The 14,706-nt window shown below is 38.7% G+C and overlaps 1 protein-coding gene across 1 annotated transcript in view; it reads right to left on the bottom strand.

Moving 5' to 3' along the window:
- The window catches only part of GK5 (glycerol kinase 5), an 80,968-nt gene that overhangs the window by 24,887 nt on the left and 41,375 nt on the right, over positions 1 to 14,706 (bottom strand). Inside the window, exons 10-11 of the mRNA XM_025881205.2 lie at positions 8,683 to 8,809; positions 7,583 to 7,687 (exon numbers count right to left, since the gene is read on the bottom strand). Of these exons, the coding sequence (XP_025736990.1) occupies positions 7,583 to 7,687; positions 8,683 to 8,809 (232 nt within the window). The remainder of the gene's footprint in view (positions 1 to 7,582; positions 7,688 to 8,682; positions 8,810 to 14,706) is intronic.

The raw sequence follows: 14,706 nt of genomic DNA, 5'->3' as shown, positions 1-14,706 counted from the left end.
AAAGAAAGAAAGAAAGAAAGAAAGAAAGAAAGAAAGAAAGAAAGAAGAAAGAAAGAAAGAAAGAAAGAAAGAAAGAAAGAAAGAAAGAAAGAAAGAAAGAGAAAGAAAGAAAGAAAGAAAGAAAGAAAGAAAGAAAGAAAGAAAGAAAGAAAGAAAGAAAGAAAGAAAGAAAGAAAGAGAGAAAGAAAATTATATAGATATCTATCTGTCCTGCAGTATATAGGATAGATGGATGGATGGTAGGCAGGTAGATAAAGCAATCATGGCAAAATGTTAAAAATTAGCAAATCTGGGGGGCGTCTGGCTGGCTCAGTCAATAGCACGTGTGACTTTTGGTCTTGGGTTGTACACTAAAGCCTCACATTGGGTGTAGAGATTACTTAAAAAAATAAAATATTAAAAAAATACTAAGACTGGGATAGAGGGTGTGCAAAAGTTTTTGTGCTCTTTTTACAACTTTAATTCTGAAGCTGTTTGAAAATAAAAAGTAAAAGTTTTTTTTTTTAAAGATTTTATTTATTTATTTGACAGAGAGAGACACAGTGAGAGAGGGAACATAAGCAGGGGGAGTGGGAGAGGGAGAAGCAGGCTTCCCGCCGAGCAGGGAGCCCGATGCAGGGCTCGATCCCAGGACCCTGGGATCATGACCTGAGCCGAAGGCAGATGCTTAATGACTGAGCCACCCAGGCGCCCCAAAAGTAAAACAGTTCTAATTTTCACCTCTCTCTATATATCTCACTGTATATATACCCAGTGAAACATATATAGAGTACCAATTCTCAGGTATTTTTAAAAAAGAGATTTAGTTTATCAATTTTACTTTTTATTATTTATCAGTTGTATAATTTGTATGTTTTGGCTGGGAAGTTTATTATATTTCTCTCCTTTTTCTCATTAATAAGCATTCATCATTTTCCTCTAAGTACTGTTTTTACAGAATTATAGTCACTTTCTGTATTTTTTGGACACTATCAAATTATGTTTCAAAGTTTTCCTTGGCTCTATTTAAGAAAAGCTGAGGAATTTCCATGTGGTGAAGTACCATTTAAATACTGTTTTTGCTATTTATTTCTAACCATATTACATAATAGGCTGAGATGTTCCACTCCATTGCTTTTCAAAGTATGGCACTGAGAAAATGGTGTGTGTGTGTGTGTGTGTGTGTGTGTGTGTGTGTGTGTGTTTGGAAAAGGATTTCATTGAACTTGAAATGAAAACATAAATGAACAGGGCGCCTGGGTGGCTCAGTCGTTAGGCGTCTGCCTTCCATGATCCCAGGGTCCTGGGATCGAGTCCCACATCAGGCTCCCTGCCCGGCAGGAAGCCTGTTTCTCCCTCTCCCACTCTCCCTGCTTGTGTTTCGTCTCTTGCTGTCTCTCTCTCTCTCTGTCAAATAAATAAATAAAATCTTAAAAAAAACACACATAAATGAACAGAAAGAAGAATGAAGAACAGAAAAAATGTACACTCTGTTGTCTATTTTTGACCAGCACTTTACTGCATAAGTTACACATCATGGAATTAAAATCACTTATGGGAAGAAAAAAAAAAAGGAATACATTTTGAAACTTTTAACAGAAACATTACTTTTTTTCTTTTTTTTTTTTAGGAGGGGAGGGGGAGAGGGAGAGAAAGAGAATCTTAAGCAGGCTCCATGCCCAGCTTGGATCCCCACTCAGGGCTGGAAGCAGGGCTTGATCTCACAACCCTGAGATCATGACCTGAGCAGAAATCAAGAGTCAGATGTTTAACTGACTGAGCCACCCAGACACCCCACATTACTTTCTTTTATAGAACAACCATACATGACACATAAAATATTTAAGCCTAGCTTAATTAAGGGCTCTTTTTAGTGTTAAGATAATTTCACTCTCTTGAAGAAATATTCAAAACTATGTTCTTAATGTACAAAAATAAAGATTTTACATTACAGTAAGAAATCTTTTATCAGTTTGGTATAAAAACAGTTCAAATAAAATGGAACAAAGTCTGGGCTGCTACCAGGGGGGCAAAAAAAACTTTTTTTAAAAAAACTTTATTTATACATTTTGCTTTCTCCATGTTGAGATCTTTGATCTATTTCTTTTTGGAGTATCTCCTTGGGTAATTTCCTCAGAAAATATATACTGCATGGCCAGGAAATGTCCCTTTTCCACTTAATATGAATGATATCTTAGCCAGGCACCAGAATATCGGCTCACTGTTCTTTTTTCTCTATAATATGTACATGTTGTTCCACTTTCCAAATTTTACAACTATCTTCCATGACAGTCTGAGTATTTTTTTCTTTATACATAAACTGTTCTTCCTATCTTGAAGCTTTTCTTTATTCTTAGGAATCAGATAATTCATACACATACGACTGTCTTCATTTGTATCTTTTTTTTAACTTAGTAAGCTATTTCAGTCTGAAAACTAAGGCCTTTCTTCTGTTCAAGGAAATTTATTTTCAATTTATTGCTTCAATTTTTACATTTTTGCAACTCCATTTCCATAACTACATTTTCATATGCCAGAAGAGACTACTATTCACATATTTTTTCCTCTGATCTTTCCTCTGTATCTCTTACCTCTCAGTTTTATCTTCTATTTCTCTCTTTTTTGCTTTTAAATTCTTCCTGATTTCTATTTGGATTTTTAGCACTATTTTATGTTGGTTTGTTTTGTTTTTACATTTTATATATCATAGCTTTGTTCTTCAAAACTCTTTGTTTTCCAAACATTTCTTTGTAATATTTTGTTTCATCCCTTTAAGTTTGACTTTTGTTGGTGTTATTTTAACCTTCTGTTTCTTCCATTACCTCTGCCTTTGTAGGAGCTATGTATTTTTTTGTATTTTTTTTTAAAGATTTTATTTATTTATTTGAGAGAGAGAGAATGAGAGACAGAGAGCATGAGAGGGAAGAGGGTCAGAGGGAGAAGCAGACCCCCCGCTGAGCAGGAAGCCCAATGTGGGACTCGATCCCGGGATTCCAGGATCATGACCTGAGCCGAAGGCAGTCGCTCAACCAACTGAGCCACCCAGGCGCCCAGGAGCCATGTATTGAGGTTGTTCACTCCCCTTCAGGGTGTATATGTTCTTACATTGTGCTCTCTTTCGGGTCAGGCTTATGAGGTTGTCAGGCAATGAGAGGTAGGGGAGTGAACCTTGGCTCTCCAGTTTCTGGATATATGATAAAGATTAGGCCTCCCCCAGCAGGCTGGAAGAGGAGCAGTTCAGACTAAACAGTACTGATGTCCACTGTTGGCAAGCTTTCCCAGGGACTGGCCAGGCCAGCTTTCTTCTCCACATGCTATGGGGATTTTCTCCTGGCTCAGCAGGCTGGATCCATAGAAAACATCCAGAGCATCTTTTTTTTTTTAAAGAGAGAGCAAGCGACTACAGGGCGGGGGTGGCATGTGATGGGGGAGGGGGAGAGGGAGAGATAAAATCTTAAGCAGGCTCCACATTCAGCAAGGAGCCCGATGAGGGGCTTGATCTTACTACCCTGAGATCATGACCTAAGCCGAAATCAACAGTCGACACTAACCAACTGAGCCACCCAGGCGCCCCAAATATCCAGAGTGTCTTTAGTAGCCTCAAATATTTTCATCATTAACACTCAGGTCGTGTCCTCTACAGACCCTGGGTCTGCACTGTCTACTTGAGAATTCAGGGCTTTGTTCATGCTGGGCTCCACTTTAGCTTCAGCAATAACCCATACTTCTCTCCCCCAGCAGGAAGAGAGGGAGGCAGGACCACAAACTAAGATCATGCTCACCAGCAGAAACATGTATCTGTTCACCACCACCTACAATTAGTTCATATATAAGAAAATGTTTATCTCATCCCTTTTTTTAGAATTTTTTATTTATTCATTTGAGACAGAGAGATACACAGAGAGAGAGAGAGTAGGAGCAGTGGGGAGAGGCAAAAGAAGAGGGAAAAGCAGGCCTCCCGCTGAGCAGGGAGCCCGATGTGGGGCTCGATCCCAGGACCTGGAGATCATGACCTGAGTCGAAGGCAGACGCTTAACCATCTGAGCCACCCAGGCGCCCCTTATCTCATCCCTTCTAATGAGGGATACCTTATCTCTCTTGGGAACATACCCAGAGAGGAATCAGTTTCCTTATTTCTAGTAAACAAGAGTCCTGGGTAATTTTATTTTTTTTTATTTTTATTTTTTTAAAGATTTTATTTATTTATTCATGAGAGACACAGAGAGAGAGAGAGCGAGAGAGAGGCAGAGGGAGAAGCAGGCTCCCAAGGAGCAGGGAGCCCAATGCGGGACTCGATCCCAGGACTCTGGGATCATGACCTGAGCCGAAGGCAGACGCTTAACCATCTGAGCCACCCAGGCGCCCGAGTCCTGGGTAATTTTAAATGTGTATGGGGAAGTCTTATGGGGATCGCCTGGAGCAAGCAGATGTGACATGTAGCAATTAAAAGTGATACTGCTAGGGGAAAAAAAAGTGATACCTGTGTTACTGGAGGACAGCAGAGACGGCAACTGCCTCAGCTGCAGAGATGAAACAGGGCATTCTTTTAGTCCCTTAAATTGGTCGTGCTTCTCCCTGCTCAGGGCCTCCCTCACCAGTCCTCCCTGCTTGGACTGCCCCCTAACTTAAACTGCCTCTCTCACCTACACAATCACTCTTTTTTTTTTTAACCTTTATTTATTTGTTCTCCTGAACATAATTAATTTTTTTCAGTATACCCATTAAAGTGAATTCTCAGAAAAAGAAATATATTCAAATAAATGTCAACTTTTGTGTGAATTTCAGACAGATACATACAATAAGATTTAGCTTTATCAATGACTAAAATTTTAAAGTAAATAATTCAACTCTGAATTATCTCTCCCACCAGTTAGAACAACAGTCCCATTGTCTTGGGACTGGCCTTTAGGAGAGCTTGTGCCTCTACCAGAAATCACATCACCTTTCTAGGTAAGACCATTTAGCCCCATCTCCCAGAAAAGAGTTTTCATCATGTGAGAATCACAGCGAATGAGCCTCAATCCAGCAAAGCAAAGATTCCTACGGAGAACACGCACATGATGTCACACGGAACTCAAGAATAATTTTTTGGGGGGTGCCTGAGTGGCTCAGTCGTTTAAGTGGCTGCCTTCGGCTCAGGTCATGATCCCAGGATCCTGGGATCGAGCCCCACATCGGGCTCCCTGCTCAGCGGGGAGCCTGCTTCTCCCTCTCCCACTGCCTGCCACGCTGCCTACTTGTTTGCGCGCTCGCTCTCCCTCTCTCTCTGTTAAATAAATAAAATCTTTTTTTTTTAAAGAATAATTCTTTTTAACTGATGAATGTGAAATTTTTCTGCTTTTTCTTTGCATCTTCTGGGAAGGAGTAAAATTAATAGAAGGTATAACTAAAGGAGAAGAAATATATAATTTTCTATTTCTGATAATCAAGATAGATGTCCAAAAAAAATTAAAAGAGGTACATTTAAAGAAGAGACTTTTGGGACATCTGGGTGGTTCAGTTGGTTGGGCGTCCAACTCTTGATTTTGGCTCAGGTCATGATCTCAAGAGTTCTGAGATCAAGCACCCTGTCCGGCTTCAAGCTCAGTGGGGAGTCTACTTGAGATTCTCTCTTCCCCCTCTCCCTTCGCCCCTTCCTACATGTGTGCGTGCTGTCTCTCTCTTAAGTAAATAAATAAATAAATAAATAGACTTTTAAGTGACAAAAAACTTTGAAATAAACTTTTTTTGTTAATCTAATGCTTATAGTGCAGGTGCAGGCTCATGGAGAAAGAGAGAAAAAGGAAGAAGGAGATGGATTGGCATTTTCCTCCTAGAGTGTTATGTTTTCTGCCAATAGAATTGGTATTGTCTTTAAACAACTCAGCTTAGTTCAAATTAGCAAAGTAGAAAGGTACAGCCTCCTCCATAATTTAATCATCAGAGATACACACTGTTAATTCTTTGGTATAAAACATTTCATACCTTCTGCATGAAATATGACTACATAATATACAGGCTGTTCATTATTTACAACAGCCAAAAAGTGGGAACAACCCAAATGTCCATCATCTGATGAATGAATAAATTGTGGTGCATCCATATAATGGAATATTATTCAGCAATAAAAACAAATGAAGCACTGACACATGCCACAACATGGGTGAGCCTTGTAACGTTATGTTGAGTGAAAGAAGGCAGCTACAAGACACCATGTATTGTTTGATTCCATCCATATGAAATGTCCAGAATAGGCGCTTCGGGCTGGTGGGTAGAACAAGAATGCCAATGCCTATTGGGGTATCTTTTAGGGGGAATAAAAATGTTCTAAAATTAGATTGTGGTGATGGTGGCATAACCTGGAGACAATACTAAAGAACACTGAGTTTTATACTTTAAGTAGGTGAATTATATGGTATATGGATTATATCTCAATAAAGCTGTAAAATAAAAGCAAGAAATATTTATATAGACTGTTCTGCAATGACTTCATCCCCTCCTTAATGTCTCATAGACAGTGCTCTATACCAGTAAGATATACAACTCCACCATTATATGTGACTGTACAATGTCCCATTGTATGGGTATACTGGCATTTACTTACTAAATGCTTTACTACTAGATGGGAACTTATTTCCAATTGTTGTATTAAACACTTATGCGTGTCCACATCTTTGTCTACCTACATCCTTGTTTTCTTAAGAAACAAAGAAAAGGGTCTGCACTCTATAAATTAAAACATGTTGCCTGCTTGTTCTCCAGAAAGGCCATACTAGTTAATATTCATCACAAAGGAAAACAAGAATAGTCTTTTTCTTTATATTCCCATCAGTGCTGAGCATCATCAAACTACTTAATCTCTGCCAATGACAGGTGACATAATTTTTTAGATGTGTATTTTTTTTTTAAAGACTTTATTTGAGAGAGCAAGAACGAGAGTACACAAGAGCTGGGACAGAGGCAGAGGGAGAAGCAGACTCCCCACTGAGCGGGGAGCCCGATGAGGGTTCGATCCCAGGACCCCGGGATCATGACCTGAGCTGAAGGCAGATGCTTAGCTGACTGAGCCACTTGGTGCCCTTAGATGTATATTTCTTTGACTGTTGAATTTGAATAGCATTTTTTTTAAGTTTATTTATTTTTTTTAGTAATCTCTACGCCTAACATGGGTCTTGAACTAACGACCCTGAGATCAAGAGTCACGTGCTCTTCCAACTAAGTAGCCAGGTGCCCCGAATAGCATTTTTAATAGCCACTTGATTTATGATAGCTGTACTTCTGTCCTTTGTTTATTCTTTAGTCATCTTTATTAATTTTTCTGACGTATGTTACAAATTGTTGTTACCAATTTGTCTTTTACCTTTGCTTATGACACTTCTCTCCTTATACATTCTAATAATTATATACTTAAGTTTATTGTTTTTTTTTCTTTATGGATCTGGCCTTAATTCCTAGCCTTTTTACCATCCCAGTGTCAAAAAAATAGTATCCTATATTTTCTTCTAGCATAGTTCTTTTTAGGTCTCATTTGAACGATCTATTCATTCCCTACTCATCGGTAGTCCTGTGGCACTCTTGAATTCTTTAAGTTTGGCCTGTGAAATCTGTTTGAAAGATAACTTACCTAATTCTTGAGCCCATTTGATGATAGTACCAGTGTCTCCTGCATTGCTTTCAGCTAAGCATACAACTTCTTGGCCAATCTTCCACCCAATTAGTGGATAAAAGCCTTAAAAACAAAGAAACAATGTAAGTCAAATGTAATAAATAGATAATTCATTGCAGAGACATCTACATTTGGTTAACAATTTGATTATCTTAAAAAATAGCAAAGTGGCTCTGAAGTCAGTAGTCTCACAAGTTTCTAACCTCTCAGCCTCAGTCTCTTCAACTGTAAAATGGTCTGCCTCAGAGAGCTCCTGTGAGAATAAACTGAATTAATGCATAAAAAACTTCGTGCAGTGCCTGGCATTTAATATGAACAATAAACACTAGCTTTTAGTAGCCACAGGCATATCTATGTCTCTAGAAACACACACAGAGAGCCAACTACGCTATTTTATTTATCTGTGAAGGTTCCTAATTAGAAACAACCTAATGCAATGATGAAATTTTCTAGCTTCCATTTTCCCAGTTAGGGAAAAGGAAGAGCTTGAGGGGGGATGGAAGGTAAGAAAAAGATTTTAAAATCTGCCTCTTAGTAACCATGTTAGGAGACCATAGCCCAGATTAAGAGCCCACAGGCCTCTTAGGGTGTAGTTCCACAATCTAAATTTCTTGGTTTACACATCCTAGGATGTCTTCCATCAGGGAGACCAATTTCTTGGCAACTGTCATTAAATATGCATGGATCAGTAGTTGAGAATTACCACCCCCCCTCAAACACACAGACACACACAGACACACACAGAAGAACTGCTAACACATAAGAGAAAATTTAGAGGCTTAGAAAGATGTTTTAAACAAATATAACATGTATTACAGGTAAATATTTGGTAAACTGACCAAAATACCCTAAACCTGAGTTTTTCTGTAATAATATCTGTCTCATTTTTCATGCTTTTAAAGAAAAAAGGGAAATGGAAATTAACTGTCTCTAAGAATAACGGTGAAAAATATGTTAGACAGTACCCTTAATATAAAATGGGAAAACAGCGTCACAAAAGTTAAATATGAAAAGAAGTGGTATTTTATCAATAAAAAGGATAAATTCTAACTATTTACCTCCAATAGTATGCTGAAGGCTATTTCCAGTATTAATATCCAAAAATGTCCCAGTTCCCATGGTTAGTTTCACGTCTCCTATGTGGAAGCAGCACTCTCCAAACATGGCTGACTGCTGATCGGCGACCTGCCAAAAATGTTCAAATATAAGATGGCTGGGCTTAGCAGCGGCCCATTTCACTGTCTCCCACTGTCTCCTATATTGTATTCTCATGGGTCAACATTTTGTTTTCTTTTTTCCTTTTCCTTAAAAAAAAAAAAACCCTGGAAAAAACAAAGAGCAATGATAAGCTAGAAGTGTCTCAAGGACTAACATTGTGTGGTAACTAATGTGCCTCAGGAATTTTTAGTAGGCAACCTACTTCACGACTTTTAAGTATCACAGGAAAAATCTGAGAAATAAAGGCCAGAATAAAAGCCATGCAGGAAAAAACAAGATTTTTCAACTTAAAAGTGGTTTCATTCACTAGTCAAAATAATTGACATCGCATATTTCTCTTTTAATAAGAGTGATAGGTGTGTGCTTAATATAAATAAATATAGGTCAAAACTACACATTCCCAACCATACATTTTGTTAAAAGAAAAATTATGACATTTTGTTAAAATAATTAAATGTAAGTTGTTAAGTAACAATGTTCAATGCGGTAAATTTTAACGATCTAATTGGCTTTATTAATTGATGCATGAATCGGGCAGCATCCATCCTAGCAGAGGTGAGCTCGAAAGAGCTAAAGAAAAAGCAAGTCTTTAAAAGTAGAAAAAGAGCAGAGAAAAAAGGAAACTATTAGCAAAGAATCCATTGTTTTAGGCAAGGTCACCCTCCTAAGGGGGACAGAAGGGGTCTATCATTAAATTTCCTAATGCTGACCCAGAAATTCCCATGTTGACTGGCTAAGAGTTACATTTCTGGGCAGTTGAAACTACCGGTAGGTTAGCTATTAAGTCTTGGTTTACTGGCTTGGAGCCGTTATCTTAGGCCTGTGGTTTTCTATTTAATGATTTCCTCCCTTTTGATCAGACTCTCAGTTTAACTGAGAGATGTGATCAAAATTTAAAGCATTCTCTACCACCACTCCAGAGTTCTCACAGCTGTTACTGATTCTCTGTGCGGTATTCACAGGTCACGATGTTTTTTTGCTTAATCTCTGTGATATTCACAGGTTACAACTTCAGATTCACAATTTTTAAGTCGGTTGTCCTCTTCATTCCTTTTCTGATGTTCCCGTCTTAGGGATCATTTGCTTGGTGCTTGGCAGTTAACATGTATTTAAAGCTTTTGAGAGAATACAATGTACCAGGGATATTATTATGATAACTATAAACAGGATAATTCCCAGTATTTGGAGTGTATTCAGAGCCATGGTTCCCAAGACCCAAAACAATTAAAATCAAATAAATCAAAGAAAGACCCCACTGAAGAAGTTACTCTTTTAAGCCAAGCAGCTTGCTCAGTGATCTTATGTAATTAAGTTTCTTAATAAGAAACTTAATTAAGTTTCTCAAAATCCCCAGAAGGGTTAGTCCAGATACAGCAGGTGGTGTTGACCACAGCAGAGGTGTACCCCCTTGCTCGCCTAAAAGATAATCGAGGGCTGTCCTACTATCACGAAGAGCTTTGGCTAAAGAGTCTAAGGATGGTTGTTGGGCCTCTGTTGCTTTAGCAGCAGATTCTGCAGTAATTTCAAGAATTGAGAAGTTCCCGATCATAGGCTCATTTACATTTATCCCTAACCAGGGAAGTAGGGACCTTCCAAGAGGAGTGAATTTCTGAATCATGAAAACCTCCCGGCTGGTCCTTTCTAACTCAATAATGTAACTTCAGGGGAGTCACCCAAAGAGATGTCTTATTTTGCTTGTGAAAAGTTAGATTTTCTCTTAGCCTGAAATAAAAGGTTGTTCTAAATTCCAAAGACTACCCTCCTTAAGCAGTGGCCCGGGGAGAAACAGATGACGGCATTAACTTTCCAGGCTAATGCCAGAATAAAAAAGGAGAAGGAGAAAGGGTTTTGCGTTTAGTTAAAGTTTAAAGTCTTGATCCATCATCTGAGGCAGAAGCATTCCACCCTGACTCAGCTACTTCTCTTCCTCATCAATTTGATTTGGAGGTCTCCAGCGTCTGTAGAGGACCTGGTTGGAGGTGGAGGCTTCACAAGCTGTGAAATGTGTACCCAAGGCTCCATCCCTTCTAGTTTTGCAGTAGTGTCCGTGATCAGGAGCACTTGGTAAGATTCCTCTTCCAATGGGGCTCGAGGGCCATCTTCCTCTGATCATGTTTCCAGAATCCCTAGTTTTCTAGGCTCAGTATACAAGCTCCTGATAGAATTCCAAGAAGTTTCGCAAGGTTTTCATTAAGGCTCATATGATTTGCCCAGTGAAGTGGGTGCCTTGATCACTGGAGATTGTGGAAGGTATGCCCCAAATGGGAAACATGTTTTCTAATAGTTTCCTTGCTACTGGGAGGGCATCACAGCCTTGCAGCAGGGAAAGGCTTCAACCCATCCACAAAACATACAAGCAAAAACAAGAACATATTGGTAATCCATAGGAAGTAGCAGCTGAATGAACTCCCACTGCAGGTGTTCAAAGGGTCAAGAGGGGTAGGTCTGAGGCTCTGGGAACAAAATTAGTTTTTCCAGGATGACCTGACAAGTCAGAAATTGCTGGTAGATTATTTTTACAATATTATAGAAGTCTCCCCACCGATGTCTATTCATAATTTTAGGTCATCTTGAATGCCCTATGGTGAAAGAATGTAAAAACTGAAAAATAGGGTTTGTCAGCTGGGAAGAACTAAGCAGCATCTTAGTTTTCCCATAGCCCCAACTATTCATTTAATTGACAGCCAGTATTTACCCACCTTAATTTCTCTGATTCAGCAGCAGACTGTTGCCATGTTATAGGACATCAGGATGGCAAAAGTCTGGCAATGAGGGGCCTTTTTTTTTTTTCCAGAAGCAGAATGGACTTTATGCACATGTGCCAAAATCTTACAACATAAAGAAGGCTTAGTATTACTTTTTATTTGACAATGCTTCTGATGTAATTTAACATATCACATAAGCTTAAATAGTTTAGCAAATTCTTTGACATGTTCCAGGTCAAAAAGACTCAAGCCAACGAGAAAAGCCCAAACACAGAATCTTCGTCCTCTTAAAACACAGAAAACCAAATTCTAATTTTGCACCAGCTTAGTTTTGATGTGAAAACATTCGTTCCAATCTTCAGTCAGTCCTAACCACATACACAATTCCTTGCCAGAGATTCCTTTTTCACAAACTTTCTACAACTGTTTTTTCCTCAAAAGAATGTATCTCCATTCCTCGTACATTTTTTTAAAATCAAAAACATATTTTACTCCCCTTGCATATGGAGATATTTCCTTCATTATTTCTAGTAGTGTTAAGCAAATGGGAACTGTCTGTCATACCAGCATTCTTTAGATTGGCAAATTTATAAATACATTTTATAATTTTTAGAAGCATATGTCTTTAATTTTCCAAGTAGCACTAACATATCCAAAATATATTTTAGTTTTTCTGTAATAAGAAGCTGCAAGTAGATATTTCTTTTTTTTTTTTTTTAAGATTTTTTATTTGTAAGTAAACTCTACACCCAATGTAGGGCTCAAACTTACAACCCTGAGATCAAAAGTCACATGTTACACTAAGCCAGCCATGTACCACAAGATAAACTTATGTTTAGCAATTGATGTTTTAGTATTTCATCTTATTTACAAATGATATAGATATTTAACGAATTCAACTTAATTCATTACTTAACTTAACTTAGAAAAACTTTAAGGTTTTAGGTTACCAAAAAAGATTTGGGAGACTATTTAAAAGATTACCTAAATTTTTTATCTTATTTATATCTATTTACTTGTTCTTAATAATTATGCTTATATTACCCATAAAACCTTCATGAGACATCAAAGTCAGTCATTCTTCCAAACTATTTTTTTTTAATTTATTTATTTGAGAGAGAGATAGTAGGGGAGGGGCAGAAGGAGAGCAAGAGAGAGAGAATCTTTTTTTTTTTAAGATTTTATTTATTTATTTGAGAGAAAGAATGAGATAGAGAGAGAGCACATGAGAGAGGGGAGGGTCAGAGGGAGAAGCAGACTCCCTGCCGAGCAGGGAGCCCGATGCAGGACTCGATCCCAGGACTCCAGGATCATGACCTGAGCCGAAGGCAGTCACTTAACCAACTGAGCCACCCAGGCACCCGAGAGAGAGAATCTTGAGCAGACTCTACGCTGAGTGGAGAGCCTGATATGGGGCTTGATCTCACGACACCAAGATCATGACCTGAGCCAAGATCAAGAGTCGGATGCCCAACCGACTGAGCCACCCAGGTGCCCCCGCCAAGCTATTTTTTTAAAATTTGTTTTTTTTTTTAAGATTTTATTTATTTATTTGAGAGAGAGAGAATGAGATAGAGAGCACGAGAGGGAAGAGGGTCAGAGGGAGAAGCAGACTCCCTGCCAAGCAGGGAGCCTGATGCGGGACTCGAATCCGGGACTCCAGGATCATGACCTGAGCCGAAGGCAGTCACTTAACCAACTGAGCCACCCAGGCGCCCTATTTTTTTAAAATTTGTAACAGAGATAATATTACCTTATTTGACTTTAAGTGAACTAAGGCAGAATAAAAGTTTTAATTTTAATGTTGATAACTCTAAAGACATGTCTACTTTAATATTCTTTAAAGATTTATTTATTTTAGAGACACAGAGAGAGGGCGTGTGCACAAGTGGGAGGAACAGGGGGAGAGGGAGGGAGAATTTCAAGCAGATTCCACGTGAGCACAGAGCCCAATGTGGGGCTTGATCTCACAACTCTGAGATCACACAACTCTGAGATCATGACCTGAGCCAAAACCAAGAGTTGGTTGCTTAACCGATTGTGCCACCCTAAGGTACGTCTACTTTAATTAAACCAACAACCTTAAAGTAGCTTTCATATCAAATATTTATCCAGATTGTGTGAACTTGACAAAACATTTGGGTTGGTTTCTTTCTGAGAGTTTTAGAATGTCTAATCCTTACCAATGTTTGCCTTCAAACCAAGTAAATAAAACTTTTACAAATTAATTTTAGCAATGCCATCCAGAGGTCAAAAAATATCTCACATTTACTATATACAGAGAGAGAGAGAGAGAGAGAGAGAGAGAGAGATGCACATGAAGACCCTATAGTTACTAATATTTGTGGAGAAGATTTTTAAGATTGGTATTTGTCCTTAGGATTAATCTTAAGGAGGTAGTGCTATAGTTTGAGAAAAGAGCTCTTTTAGAGGTTTGTATTTTATTTATTTATTTATTTTTTTTTAAAGATTTTATTCATTTATTCATGAGAGAGACAGAGGGAGAGAGAAGCAGAGGGAGAAGCAGGCTCCCAAGGAGCAGGGAGCCCGATGCGGGACTCGATCCCAGGACCCCGGGATCATGACCTGAGCCAAAGGCAGACGCCCAACCATCTGAGCCACCCAGGCGCCCTAGAGGTTTGTATTTTAAAAGGGCTTCTTTCCAGGGGCACATGGGTGACTCAGTTGGTTAAGCAACTGCCTTCGGCTCAGGTCATGATCCTGGAGTCCCAGGATTGAGTCCTGCATCGGGCTCCCTGCTCAGTGGGGAGTCTGCTTCTCCCTCTGACGCTATCCCCTCTTGTGCACTCTCTCACTCACTCTCTCCCAAATAAATAAAATCTTTAAAAAAAAAAAAGGCTTCTTTCCCTTTTTTTCTCTCAGTCTCTGGTGATTGTGGGCTGTGTTTACATTTCTAAGACATGGTAAGATGTGTAACTTTAAGGGAAAGGAAAAGAATGCAAGTTCCTCCAAGAAGGACTTCGGTTCCCTAGAGACAAAAATTTACAATCCATTTGAGATAAACAGGGGAAGTTTTGGGATTGGTGAAGAAATAGGTAAACTTTGAACAGCCTCTAGAGCTATAGTTCTAGTTTTATAAAGATTGCAAGATAAGGACAATTGCTTTCAATTCCTCCAAGAACTGGGTTGTAACTTAAA

Source organism: Callorhinus ursinus, unplaced genomic scaffold, assembly GCF_003265705.2.
Source record: "Callorhinus ursinus isolate GAN/ISIS: 27379988/994484 unplaced genomic scaffold, GSC_fseal_2.0 scaffold1, whole genome shotgun sequence".
Classification (NCBI taxonomy): domain Eukaryota; kingdom Metazoa; phylum Chordata; class Mammalia; order Carnivora; family Otariidae; genus Callorhinus; species Callorhinus ursinus.
This window is presented reverse-complemented; position numbering and strand designations above follow the sequence as displayed.